The 14,236-nt window shown below is 37.2% G+C and overlaps 1 protein-coding gene across 4 annotated transcripts in view; it reads left to right on the top strand.

Annotated features, from left to right (window-relative positions):
* Nucleotides 1-14,236, top strand: part of SPATA6 (spermatogenesis associated 6) — a 147,448-nt gene that overhangs the window by 15,759 nt on the left and 117,453 nt on the right. For all 4 annotated transcript variants that reach the window (XM_042951549.1, XM_042951546.1, XM_042951548.1 and 1 more), the window contains exons 2-3: nucleotides 2,843-2,980; nucleotides 4,210-4,258. In XM_042951549.1, coding sequence (XP_042807483.1) covers nucleotides 2,843-2,980; nucleotides 4,210-4,258 — 187 coding nt within the window. The remainder of the gene's footprint in view (nucleotides 1-2,842; nucleotides 2,981-4,209; nucleotides 4,259-14,236) is intronic.

Genomic DNA, 14,236 nt, shown 5'->3' with positions numbered 1-14,236 from the left:
AGCTTGTGGTGTGCCTCAATTGGGATCACTGCCTCAGGCATCTGTGGTGTTAAACAATTGCTGCTGATTGTTTTTGACAATTGCCTTAGGGAGAAAGGCTGTTTGAGTAAACTCTAATTCAGGTCAAGTAGAGAATTCCTGTGAATGAGGATTTCCGGAATGAGGATTTCCGGATACTCTGAGACAGAGCAAATAATGGCAATTCCCTGGAGATGGGACTTTTGGGTAGCACAGAACCTGTTCTCCAGTGTCTGTGGGGTTGCTAGTTTTTATGACTACTCTAATTGTAAGGATTTTGGTTTTCAAGGTTACAGAAGACCTGAGTAGAGGGGATTGGGAGTAGAATATGTTAACACACCACAATATCACTATTTTAACCAAAATTCATCTATTTGGTTAGCTGACCAAATGCTCTTCATATTTTTGCAAATCTCTGGTTAATTTCTAGAGCTGTAAAAAAGTTGATTTTGACAGTTTTTCGTAGTGTTCTCTTTGCTTTTATAGAGGGACTGAATTTTGGAGATATTTGCTCTACCATTCTGAAAGCACTTTTTCTATGTGTGTCTTTAGCATGGTTTTTTTTTTTTTTTTTTTTTTTTTTTGCAGACAGCATATTGTGTCTTGCTTTTTTATCCAATCTGACAATTTCTGCCATTTAATTAGAATGCTTAGAATATTTGCATTCGTATAATTATCCATATGGGTGTTTTAAGTCAACTTCTTTGCTTTTTATTTTCTATTTGTTTTATCTGATTTTCTTTACCCCCACCCCCCTCTCTTGCTTTCTTTTTGGGAAGCTACTGGGTGTTCTTTAAAGCATGGCAGAATTTGTAGAATTGTGGATGAGAAAAAGTCATGCCTTCTTGCATATATTACACATTGTAAAGAGAGTCCCTAGTTTCCAGTAGGACAATTAGAGCCGGTGCACTACTCAGTAGAAATATAATATGAACCACAAATTTAAGCCAAAGATGCAATTGAAAAATTTTGACAGCTATATTAAAAAAGTTAAAAGGAGTAGATAAATTAATTTTAACAATAATTTTATTTAAATCAATGTTTTCAAAGTGTTAGTTATTAATGAGATATTTTATGCTGGTTTTATAATGAGTTTTCAAAATGTTTCTGAACAAGTCTTCAAAATCTTGTATTTTATACTCATTGTCCATCTCAGTTTGGACTAGCTACAACTGTAGACATAAGTGGCTAACAGCTACCACATTGGATAACATGGATTTAGAGGGATTCTAACAGGTTTGATTTTAATGAGGCAGAGTAGGAAATGAAGGTGATGGACAACATTATATTTGCTGAGGACCTTGATTTTAATAGATTTTAATAATCAGTAGGGAATATATCAGAATGGAAATTGGAAAATAGAATAAGAGGGAGATGGAGTATAAATATCTGGCATGGAAAATAATCTTAGCTGCTACATACAAAGAGACCTGAAGTCTTGGTCATTTATTCAATGCAGTAATTTGTGTTGAGATGACAGATGTAGTGATTTTCAGCCTAACAATAACTATAGCTAGTATTGGTTGAATGCTCTGTTAGGCACTTTTCTAAGCACTTTTGAAAGTATTGTATTGATTGATTTTCTGTGTCACTTTAAGTAAGTAAATCACCTATACTTTCTTGGGGCTCTGTGGTTATTGTACGTAAAAATCTGAAGCTATTTGATAATCTCGGAGCTTCTTCTTAATACTGAAAGTCTGTGTTTTGGATACATTGATGAGAAAATAAAATTTCTATCCTCAGGGAATTTATAATTAAAGAGGTGAGTTGTACCTACTTAATTAAAATGCAGGGAGATAATAATTAGGCCTTAAGAGAACTACAAAATGCTATGAGAATCTAAAACATATTTATTTGAATATGGTAAATTCATAATAAATGTTTGAATTAGATTGAATCGAATAATGGTAGCTGGTGAGTCCAGAGTTTTGTGTAGGAGACGCAGTTGATGTAAGCCTTGGAAGGTGGTGAGTGTAAATGAGGCAGAGATGGAATGGAGTAGTAAGGAGTAGTAATCCAGATAATGGAAGAATGTAAGGTAGGACAGTAATGTGTATGTTTAGAGAACAATAAAAATATACTTTGATTGTATTATTGGGGGATGTTGAGTAATGTTACTATGTGGGTGGGTTGGATTCAAATCTTAGCCTTTAATATTTCTTTAAGGGTGTGGTTGATCACTGACAGTGAAATATGACTGGGACTGGGGAATCTGTGCTGTGGACTTTTTAGAAACACCATATTTTGTGCCTATATTTTGTGTCGATCATGAAGATAATGAAGTGCAATTTCATGTTTAAAAAATGTATCATTGGACTAGAAACTTATAATTCACTAGCTTTGAAACTCCGTCATATTGCGTTTGATGAGGGTGTATATGGGCTGCTATTTAGGATTATACAGGTCATATTTGTGCTTTTTATTGCTATTATTTTTGTCCTCTAGGATAGTGCTTTGTTTCTGCTGAGTCTTAATCCTTTGTGATTAAATGATGCTGAATAAGTTTATGTCAGCATTCAGCATAAAGTGGGTGCCTAAGGCTGACTGTTTAAAACTGTTAGTATCTGTCCCAAGAGCCAGTACACAGAGCTTCAAATGTGGAACAAATAACCAAATGGAGAATCATAGATTTCTCAGAGGGATGGAAGTTATAAAGGCATTTCATTTAACTCTGTAAACACGAGAATCTCTTTTCTTTTAATTTGTGCATCTTTTTATTGGCTTAGCAGACTAGTGTTTTTATGTAATGCCATGTCAGTTATTTCAGTAGGATAGTTCAGGGAATTCATAAAGCATTTACATCTCTCTATCTAATTTTGTTCAGGTAACTTGTCCAGGAGTGGTGCTGAAAGACAAGGAGGACATCTATCTTAGCATCTGTGTGTTTGGCCAATACAAAAAGACACAATGTGTCCCAGCCAATTTTCCACTGGTCTTCAATGCCAGAATGGTGTTTGAAAAGGTGAGTTCAAGTGACAGATCAAATATTAACAAATAATCAGTGTACTTCCAAATTTTTAATAAAAGCCCTAAAGACAAATTACTACTGACCATATATACTTTGATTTCATTGAAAAGGAGATTTGTAACTTAAATCTGGAAGCTTGAAAAGAAATATGCATTGTATTATTCATGAAATGAGTTGCCTTATTTTCATAATGGATCAGTTTATTTCTAAAATTGTGTTAGTGGGCTCTATGTAAAATAGAGCATCTTGAATATTAAATAATAATTTTCACAACAAAGAGAAAGAGGAGACATTAATAGGTAAAAATAGATTTTATTTTACTTTTGGCTATCTTCTGGTACTTCTTTCTATGAGTTTCTTTTCTGTTTTTCCCTAAAACTGCTGCTTTTGGTTATTACCAATCGTATTCTTCACTTTATTTCCTTCTTTCCTTCTCTACTTTCCTCCTTCCTTCCCTCTCCTCCCCTTCCTTCTTTCTTTGTCCTCCCCTTCCTTCCTTCCTTCCTTTTCCTTCTCCTTTCCCTTTTCCTTTTCCTTTTCTGATAATTACCCACTTCCTGCTCTGTTTCATGCACTATTCTAGGCACTGGGTAAACAAGACAAACAGCCTCCCCACCTGGAGCTTTCCCTGTAATAGGAGAAACAGACAATAATGAAGTAAACACAGGAATAGAATAATTTTAGATAGTAATAAGTGTCATGAAAAGAATAAAGGGAGCGTGAGGGAACAGAGAGGAACTGAGGGATTCAGGGGATTATCTGTTTTAAAGGGTGGTCAGAGAAGACGGTAACATTTAAGCTGAACTGAATTATGAGACAGTTATCAGTTATTTGAAGGTCTAGTGGAAAAGCGTTCTAAGCAGAGGAATAGCAAATATAAAGACTTCTTGCTGGGAATAAGCTTGATGAGTTGGAGGGGCACCAAGAAGGCCAGTATGACCATGGTGAACAACAGGGGTGGAGTTCAGATTAAGAAGCAGCCCTGGTGAAGTTGGAGAGGGAGAGCCAGCCAGCCATAATGTGTGTTTGTTTGATTGTCAGAGCTTCCCTAGTGATCGTGGGAAGCAGAGAGGAAGTGACAGTTCTCAATAATGTCCAAAGTTTCTATGGATGAAAAAGGAATATTTTGGGAATGAGAGGGGAATTACAAAGACTATTTTATGTGTATGTACCTTTCACTTCCTCTTCTCCACCCTGCTTCCCTCTGTGTTCTCCCACTGTAGGTGTTCCCTGAAGCAGTAGACCCTGGAGATGTGGTTGCACAGCTTGAATGTAAGTTTGTAACTTTTAATTCCTGTTTCTAGGACATTTTAGAGTTCTGCTTAATCCTGGGTTAGATAAAAGTTAAAAAAAAGAGTCCATGAAGGATTTTAGAAATCTTGAGCTGAGACTTCTAAAACACTTTTTAAATGTTTTTCAGAATATACCTGGAAATAATAAAATGTGCACGTGCTGCAGAGTGACTAGGAATTTTTCCTTTTTCTATGTTAGGTGTGCGGAAATCAAAGAGACTTACTTGAACTTTATATTGATTTAGATGATATGAAGTGTTTTTGATGTAAAGATAGTGATTCACATTGTGTGGGGCTTTGCCCTGCAAACAAGCATATGCCTGTAACCTCAATGTATTACAAATTTCATAGAGTAAATAATAGAAGATTGAAGTAATGGTAGCTTGAAGTATTATGATTTGTGTTTTATATTGCATCCAATATGTTAATAAATTATTTGAAGTGACATTTTCAAGGCTGTGGATAATAGTAAATTCCTCAAAGTGTCAGGATTCAACTATAAAAAGATACAACTATTTTTGAGAGCAGCAATGCATGTATACATACTTGGGAATAAGTTATTCAAGCTCTGGGTATGAAATGAAAAGCTCTGTTATTTATCCTTGTAATTAGACATCTGGGATCACCAGTTTGGTCTAATATGGAACTGTGGATCAAAACACTGACAAAATTGGGCATCAGCAGTGTCACCTGTTCTTCCCCCCTTCTTCCATTGGGATGTTAGCAGTGTAGAAACATGGAACCTGGCACCATGCTGGAATCTAGGCATATGGGGAGGAATAGGGCCAGCTTATTGTCTTATCTTCATGAAACTTACAGTTTAATAATTATTCTCCAGAGAACTCTTTATGGCCAATGTTAACATCTTATTTTTTTTATAGATGTTCTAGTTCTTGATATTCTTTCACTGTGGCAGATTAGCTAGGTGGCAGTTTGGTGCCAGTGGGTAAATGCTTTTTTAATATTTCTTGAACATCTTCTTCAGTATCTGGTCAATTGTGTTGTGTATCCTAGAAAATATAAACTCTAGTATTATCTAGTACTATGTGCATATTGTTATATATAAATATGAGGTAGTAATTTCATCATTCTGAAATTGTCTTGTTAAAAACATAATCCTTTTTTTCTATTTGATTTGAAATTTTGGGTCTATAAGAGTACTTATTGGTTTTTATTATTTGGAAACTTTCTTGCCTTGCTTTTCCTGATTTGGTTTTTCTCTTAGGTCTCTTTGTACCTTACTGATTCCACTTTTTGGAATGTTTCTCAAACTCATCTTTCTCTTCTCTGTCTTTAAGTATTATTATTCCACTGGCTTTACCTCTCTGATCTCTTAATTTATTTATTTTCTACTTTCTCCTTATATTCTACTCACCTAAGACATGGCTTCATGTATTTCCTATATTCTGATGACTTCCACATGAGTCTATCTCTGACCTCCCTTGAGAGCTGTGGCCCCCTTTTTCTTTTACTTTTTTTTTGTGTTAGTTTCTCTCAATGTCCAATAACCTTATTAATATGAAAAATTAAAAACATACTAAATGTGCAGTTATTTTTGCTTCCCTTCCCTTATGTTCATCTGTTTTCTATCTTAAATTCCACATGAATGAAATCATATGTTATTTGTCTTTCTCTGACTGACTTATTTTGCTTAGCGTAATACACTCTAGTTCCAACTACGTGGTTGCAAATGGCAAGATTTCATTCTTTTTGATTGCTGAGTAATATTCCATTGTGTGTGTGTGTGTGTGTGTGTGTGTGTGTGTGTGTGTATATATATACACCACATCATCCTTATCCATTTATCAGTTGATGGACATTTGGGCTCTTTCCATACTTTGGGTATTGTCAGTGGTGCTGCTATGAACATTGGGGTGCATGTGCCCTTCAAATCAGCACTCGTGTAGCCTTTGGATAAATACCTAGTAGTGAAATTCTACTAGGGGTAGAATCGCAGGGTAGTTCTGTTTTTAATTTTTGAGGGAACTTCCATAGCCTCTGTTTTTCATAGTGGCTGCACCAGTTTGCATTCCCACCAGCAGTGCAAAAGTGTTCCTCTTTAAAAATAAAATTTTTTTAATGTTATTTGTATTTGAGAGAGAGAAGAGACAGTGTGTGAGTGGGGGAGGGGCAGAGAGCGATGGAGACAGAATCTGAAGCAGGCTCTAGACTCTGAGCTATCAGAACAGAGCCTGACATGGGGCTTGAACTCCTGAGCCAAAGTCAGACACTTAGCTGACTGTCACCCACGTGCCCCCAAAGGGCTCTTCTTTCTCTGCATCCTCGCCAACATCTCTTGTTGCCTGAGTTGTTAATTTTAGCCAATGTGACAGGTGTGAGGTGATATCTCATTGTGGTTTTGATTTGTGTTTCCCTGATGATGAATGGTAGCATTTTTCCATGTGTCTGTTAACCATCTATCTGGGTGTCTTCTTTGGAAAAGTGTCTATTCATGTCTTTTGCCTATTTCTTCACTGGATTGTTTTTTTTGGGCGTTGAATTTGATACGTTCTTTATAGATTTTGGATACTAACCCTTTATCTGATGTGTCATTTGCAAATATCTTCTCCCATTCCATGGGTTGCCTTGTAGTTTTGTTGATTGTTTCTTTTGCTGTGAAGAAGCTTTTTACCTTGATGAGGTCCCAATAGTTCATTTTTGCTTTTGTTTTCCTTGTTTCCAGAGACATGTTGAGTAAGAAGTTGCTGCGACCAAGGAGATAGAGGTTGTTGCCAGTTTTCTCCTCTAGGATTTTGATGGTTTCCTGTCTTACATTTAGGTCTTTCATCCATTTTGAGTTTATTTTTGTGTATGGTATAAGAAAGTGCGTCCAGATTAATTCTTCTGCATGTCGCTGTCCAGTTTTCCCAGTACCACTTGCTGAAGAGAGTGTTCCATTGGATATTCTTTCCTGCTTTGTCAAAGATTAGTTGGCCATACGTTTGTGGGTCCATTTCTGGGTTTTCTATTCTGTTCCATTGATCCATGTGTCTATTCTTGTGCCAGTACCATACTGTCTTGATGATTACAGCTTTGTAATACTGCTTGAAGCCCAGAATTGTGATGCTTCCAGCTATGGTTTTCTTTTTCAAGATTGCTTTGGCTATTCAGGGTCTTTGCTGGTTCCATACAAATTTTAGGATTGTTCTAGCTCTGTGAAGAATGCTGGTGTTATTTTGAGAGAGATTGCATTGAAATGTGGATTGCTTTGGGTAGTATAGATATTTTAATAATATTGTTCTTCCAATCCATGAGCATGGTAATGTTTTTCCATTTTTTTTGTGTCTTCTTCAATTTCTTTCATAAGCTTTCTATAGTTTTCAGTGTATAGATTTTTCACCTCTTTGGTTAGATTTATATCTAGGTATTTTATGGTTTTTGGTGCAATTGTAAATGGGATCAATTCCTTGATTTCTCTTTCTGCTGCTTCATTATAGGTGTATAGAAATGCAACCGATTTCTGTAAATTCTGTAAATTATGAAAATTAATTAATTAATTTTCAGGAATAGAATTCAGTGATTCATCACTTACATATAACCATCCAGTGCTCATCCCAACCAGTGTCTTCCTTAATGCTCCTCACCCCTCTAACCTCTACCCCCTCCCAACACCCCACCAGCGACCCTCATTAATGGTTCTCTGTATTTAAGAGTCTCTTATGGTGTGTCTCCCTCTCTACTTTTATATTATTTTTGTTTCCCTGAACATTGATTTTATAGCCTGCTACTTTGCTGAGTTCATGTATCAGTCATAGGAGGATTTTGGTGGAGTGTTTTGGGTTTTCCACATAGAGTATCATGTAGTCCGCGAAGAGTGAAAAGTTTGACTTCCTCCTTGCTCTTTGTGATGCCTTTTATTTCTTTGTGTTGTCTGATTGCAGAGGCCAGGACTTTCAACATTATGTTGAATAACAGTGGTGAGAGTGGACATCCTTGTCGTGTTCCTTACCTTAGGGGGAAAGCTCTCAGTTTTTCCCTATTGAGGATATTATTAGCAGTGGTGCTTTCATATATGACCTTTATGATTTTGAGGTATGATCCTTCTATCCCTACTTTTTTGAAGGTTTTTATCAAGAAAGGATGCTGTATTTTGTCATATGCGTTTTCAGCATCTATTATTGAGACAATCATGTGATTCTTATCCTTTCTTTTATTAATGTTATGTATCACATTGATTGATTTGTGGATATTGAACCAGCCCTGCATCCTAGGAATAAATCCCACATGATCATGGTGAATAATTCTTTTAATGAATTGCTAGATCTGGTTTGCTAATATCTTATTGAGAATTTTTACATCCATGTTCATCAGGGAAATTGGTCTGTAGTTTTCCTTTTTAGTGAGGTCTTTGTCTGGTTCTGGAGTCAAAGTAATGTTGGCCTCGTAGAATGAGTTTGGAAGTTTTCTTTCCATTTCTATTTTTTGAAACAGTTTCAAAGAATAGGTGTTAACTCTTCTTTAAATGTTTGGTAGAATTCCCCTAGAAAGCCATCTGGCCCTGGACTCTTGTTTGTTGGGAGATTTTTGATTACTGATTCAATTTCTTTACTGGTTATGGGTCTGTTCAAATTTTCTATTTCTTCCTGTTTCAGTTTTGGTAGTGAACTAGGAATGGTATGTTTCTAGGAATTTATCCATTTCTTCCAGATTTCCCAATTTGTTGGCATGTAATTGCTCATAATATTCTCTTACTATTGTTTGTATTTCTGTGGTGTTGGTTGTGATCTCTCCTCTTTCATTTGTGATTTTATTTATTTGGGTCCTTTTTTTTTTTTTTTTTGATCAGTTTGGCTAGGAATTTATCAATTTTTTTAATTCTTTCAAGGAACCAGCTCCTGGTTTCATTGATCTGTTCTGTTTTGGGTTTTTTTGTTGTTGTTTTTGTTGTTTTATTTTGATATCATTGATATCTGCTCTAATCTTTATTATTTCCCTTCTTCTGTTGGTTTTGGGCTTTATTTGCTGTTCTTTTTCCATCTCTTTTAGGTGTAAGGTTAGGTTGTGTATTTGAGACCTTTCTTCTTTTTTTAGGAGGGCCTGGATTGCTGTATACTTCACTCTTATGACCACCTTTGCTGCATCCCAAAGGTTTTGGATTGTCGTATTTTCATTTTCATTGGCTTCCATGAACTTTTTAATTTCCTCTTTAATTTATTGGTTAACCCATTCATTGTATAGTAGGATATTCTTTAATCTCCAAGTATTCATGGTTTTTCCAAATTTTTTCTCGTCATTGATTTCGAGTTTCATAGCATTGTGGTCTGAAAATATGCACGGTATGATCTCAGTCTTTTTCTACTTGTTGAGGGCTGATTTGTGACCCAGTATGTGATCCCTTCTGGAGAATGTTCCATGTGCACTTGAGAAGAAGTGTATTCTGATGCTTTAGGATGAAATGTTCTGAATATATCTGTTAAGTACATCTGGTCCATTGTGTCATTCAGAGCCATTGTTTCCGTGTTGATTTTCTGCTTAGATTATCTGTCCATTGCTGTAAGTAGGGTGTGAAGTCCTCTAGTATTATGGTATTATTATCAATGAGTTTCTTTATGTTTGTGATTAATTGATTTATATTTTTGGGTTATTCCACGTTGGGGGCATAAATATTTATAATTGTTAGATCTTGGTGGATAGACCCTTTAGTTAAGATATAATGCCCTTCTTCGTCTCTTGTTGTAGTCTTCATTTTTAAATCTAGTTGTCTGATATAAGTATGGCTATACCACTTTCCTTTTGACCTTTTGGAATGTCAAAGACTTTTTGGTCTTTTGAAAAGACCATGAATACTGTGTTGATAGATGGTTCTCCATCCATTTACTTTCAATCTGAAGGTGTCTGTAGGTCTAAAATGAGTCTCTTGTAAGCAGCATATAGATGGGTCTTGTTTTCTTATCCATTCTGATACCCCGTGTCTTTTGGTTGGAATGTTTAGTCCTTTGACATTTAGGGTGAGTACTATAAGATATGAATTTAGCACCATTGTGTTGCCTGTAGAGTTGGTGTTTCTGGTGATGTTCTCTGGTTCTTTCTAGTCTTTGTTGCTTTGGTCTTTTTTGTTTTGTTTTGTCTTTTCTCCATTCAAAGGGTCCCCCTTAAAATTTCTTGCAGAGCTGATTCAGTGGTCACGAATTCCCAGTTTTTGGTTTTCTAGTTAACTCTTTATCTCTCCTTCTGTTTTGAATAACAGACAGCCTTGCTGGATAAAGAATTCTTGGCCACATATTTTTTCTGATTCAGCACATCGAATATATTCTGGCGCTCCTTTCTGGACTGCCAAATTTCTGTGGATAGGTCTGCTGCGAACCTGATCTGTTTTCCCTTACAGGTTAAGAACTTTTTTTTTTCCTTGATGCTTTCATAATTCTTTCCTTATCTGTGTAGTTGTGAATTCGACTATGAAAATGCCTTGGTGATCGTTGCTTTTTGTTGAATTTAATGGGAGATCTGTGTGCTTCTTGGATTTTGATGTCTGTGTCCTTCCCCAGATTAGGAAAGTTTTCCACTATAATTTGAGCTCACATAAACCTTCTGCCCCTTTTTCTTTTTCTTCATCTTCTGGGATTCTCATGATTTGGATGTTATTTCTTTTTAATAAGTCACTAAGTTCTCTAAGTCTTGTATTGTGCTCTTTGCCTTTGTTTCCCTATTTTTTTTCTGCTTCATTATGCTCCATAATTTTATCTTCTAAATTTCTGTTTATCTTCTAAATTGCTGTTTCGCTGCTCTGCTTCATCCATCCTTGCTGTTGTGGCATTTATTTGAGATTGCATCTTGATTATAGCATTTTTAATTTTATCCTGATTAGATTTTATTTCTTTTATCTCCACAGGAAGGGATTCTATGCTTTTTTCAACCCCAGCTGGTATTCTTATTATCGTGGTTCTAAATTCCAGTTCAGACATCTTGCTTATATCTGTGTTGATTAAGCCTCTGGTTGTAGTTTCTTCCTCTTCTTTTGGAGTGAATTCCTTTGTTTTTCATTTTGGAGGAAGAAAAAAATTAATCAATTAAAAACAAAACACAAATTCAAATAAAGGAAGCTATATCCTAGATTTATTTTGGTCTGCTTGTGTAAAGAAGCTGGATAGAATGGAGAAAATAGGGAAACAAAAGAACAAAAAGGTAAAAAAGTTTAAAACTTAAAAAAACTTATATAATAGAAAAAATGAATAAGGAAAATGAAATAGAATAAAAATCAAAACAAAAAATAACGTGAAAAAATAATAAAAATAGAAATAAATTTTTCTCTTTCTGTATCCAAGAATAAGGAAGAAAATAAAGAAAAAAAAGAAAAAAAAATTTAAGCAAAAACAGAAGCAAAGATAACGAACAAATAAATGAACCAGCAAACCGAATGAAACCTTAATGAAGTTACATCCAGTTTCTCCTTAAACCGAAACTATGAATCCTTCTATAGTCCGTACACTAAGCAGGTGGAGTGTCTTGTGCTGGTCTTGTAGGGGATGTGCTTGGAGGGTGCAGTTGGGTGGGGTTTGGTGTAACGGCTCCATTCTCCACTAGGCGGTTCTGCTTAGCTTATTGGGGTAGATAAGTACAACGTGCATGTAAGCTTGCATGTGTGCGGAGGGTGGAAATGGCTTCACCCAATTCCCTAGTCTCTGGCACAGAAACGTCATGCTCTCACTGACCCATGATCAAGCACCCCTCCTTTGTCTCAGGCCTCCATCCACTCCCCGCCTCTACCCTGCCTGTGTCTGAGCTGTCTGCCTGCCAGATGGCACCTCTCTCCAGTTTTATCTCAGATGGGGTTGTTTCAAAACCCCTCACTTCAGAGACCCTCATGGCTTGGGCCCATGCTTACTCTCTGGGGGAGGGTCTCACTGAGCAATGGCTGGTGCTGGCTTACTCCAGAAAATGTTCATGGGGTCTTGCAGTGGCAGAGGTTCAGAGGTTATGGCAAATCACCACACATAGCCGGCACCAGGTTTCACCACACTCTTGTGTCTTTGTCCCAATACCAGCAAACGTGGTTGCTCTCCAGGGTCTGCTGGGGCCTTTGCTTTTTGGGAGGCTGTATGGCCTCTACCAAATGCACTCCAAGCTGGTGAACTGCTTCTCACCATGTGGCCCACAGACCCCTCAGAACCCACTTCCTGCTCCTGGGGATTCACCCTGCTTCCTCACCAGAGCACCACCAGTCACTGAGCTCTGCAACTTCAGACTCTGTGCTCTACTCTTTATAGAATCCAGGTGGTATTGAAACCCACTCCTTTCTTCCTGTCCATGGTTTTGGGGAACAGATTTCTTGTTCAGTCCCCTGCATATGTTTTCACTCTTTTTCTCTCTTTCTCTCCAGCTACTTTCAGGGGAGTGCTTTTCTTGCACTATCCCAGAGTGCTGCTCTCTCCCCCTTTCTCTTTCTCTGTCCTCTCTCCACAGGAACAGCTCTCTACAGTCCATGGCTTTTCTCTCCCCCAGTTCACCTCTCTGCACTGTGTACCTGCTGAGTTCCATTGCTCAACTTATGCAGATTGTTGTGTTAATCCTTAGATCAATTTCTAGGTGTTCAAAATGGTTTGGTGCTGATCTGGCTGCGTTTCAGGGATGAGACAGGTTCAGGGTCTCCATGCTGCTCCACCATCTTAACTCCTTTCCCTGATCTGGTAACTTTAATTTTTTGTTCCCCCCCTCAGCTGGCACTGAAGCTTCATGCAGTAGAGGGCCCTGGAGTAAAGTACAGAGGAAAATGGTTTTGCTTCCAGGTGCTGGTGTGCTTGTTTATCTTGTGCTGAGCTTGGCTTTTTCCAGCACCAGACTCCTGAGGCCCTTGAAGCTTCCCTGGTGCTCTAGTGTTACAGTACAGGGTGGCTGTCAGCAGCTTCCTCTAGCTGTCCCTGTTTGTAATGTGTATTGTTTGTCATTTTGTATTGAAGTGCCTCTGGTTAAACACCTCTGTGAATAGCCTCCCTGGCACCCTAGTTGAATGATTTCTGGCAAGTTCCTTAGGTAGATTCCTAGTAAGTGAGCAACTTTCCTCTCTTTCAGTGAGCAAAGGCTGTTTGCTCTCTAACAAGTTCTGGATCTCAGCACTGGAGAGGAGAGCTTGGGGAGAACCCTTCATTGGGTCCTCTGAGCCTCAGGAATAATGACTGTTTCTTTTATCTGTCATTCCTATGTTCTTTTTTTAAAAATGTTTTAAATGTTTTCATTTTATTTTTGAGAGAGAGAGAGAGAGAGAGAGAGAGAGAGACAGTTTGAGCAGGGGAGGGGCAGAGAGAGAGAGACGGAGACACAGAATCTGAAATAGGCTCCAGGCTCTGAGCTGTCAGCACAGGTCATGACCTGAGCCAAAGTTGGACGCTTAACCAACAGAGCCACCCAGGCGCCCTATTCCTAAGTTCTTTTAAGTTCTCTTTACATCTTTATAGCTAGATAATCCCTCATTATTTTAATTCCCATTATAGTTAATAGTTTTTTATATTAAATTATCCTTGTGTGGTTTCTCATAATTGGACCCATATTGATATATTTATTTTGAAGCTCTGTTTTAATTGTTTGTACATTCATAATCATTATATCTTCTTGAATCTTCACCTCATTTATGGTAGTAAAATTCATGGTAGCAAAATTACAGTAGCTTCAGGCCTCATATCTTCTTATGATATTCTTAAGAATAGGAGGTCTGTGTTCCATAATTTTCATCAAGTTTTGAGATTTATTCTAATGACAGTTGGGTGGGGAAATACAATATGCTGTTTACTTAACTCACACATGTACTTTGGTTCAAGTGGTACATGTGTAACCTTTCTAAAAGCCACATAGGTCTCCAATGGAAGGGGAAAGGAAGGGAAAGCTGTAGAGACTTCTCATAGGTGTCCCTACAGTGAGCCTCCACAGTGTCAAGCCTTTAAGCTTAAACACAGAATGATGGTAGAAATGGTAGAAACAGATCCTTTAAATAAGATATAAAATTGAATCCATAGAAGTAAAGTAGACT

The sequence above is a fragment of the Panthera leo genome, chromosome C1, assembly GCF_018350215.1.
Source record: "Panthera leo isolate Ple1 chromosome C1, P.leo_Ple1_pat1.1, whole genome shotgun sequence".
NCBI lineage: Eukaryota > Metazoa > Chordata > Mammalia > Carnivora > Felidae > Panthera > Panthera leo.
The sequence above is the reverse complement of the archived record's forward strand: the minus strand, read 5'-3'. Positions and strand labels throughout refer to the sequence as shown.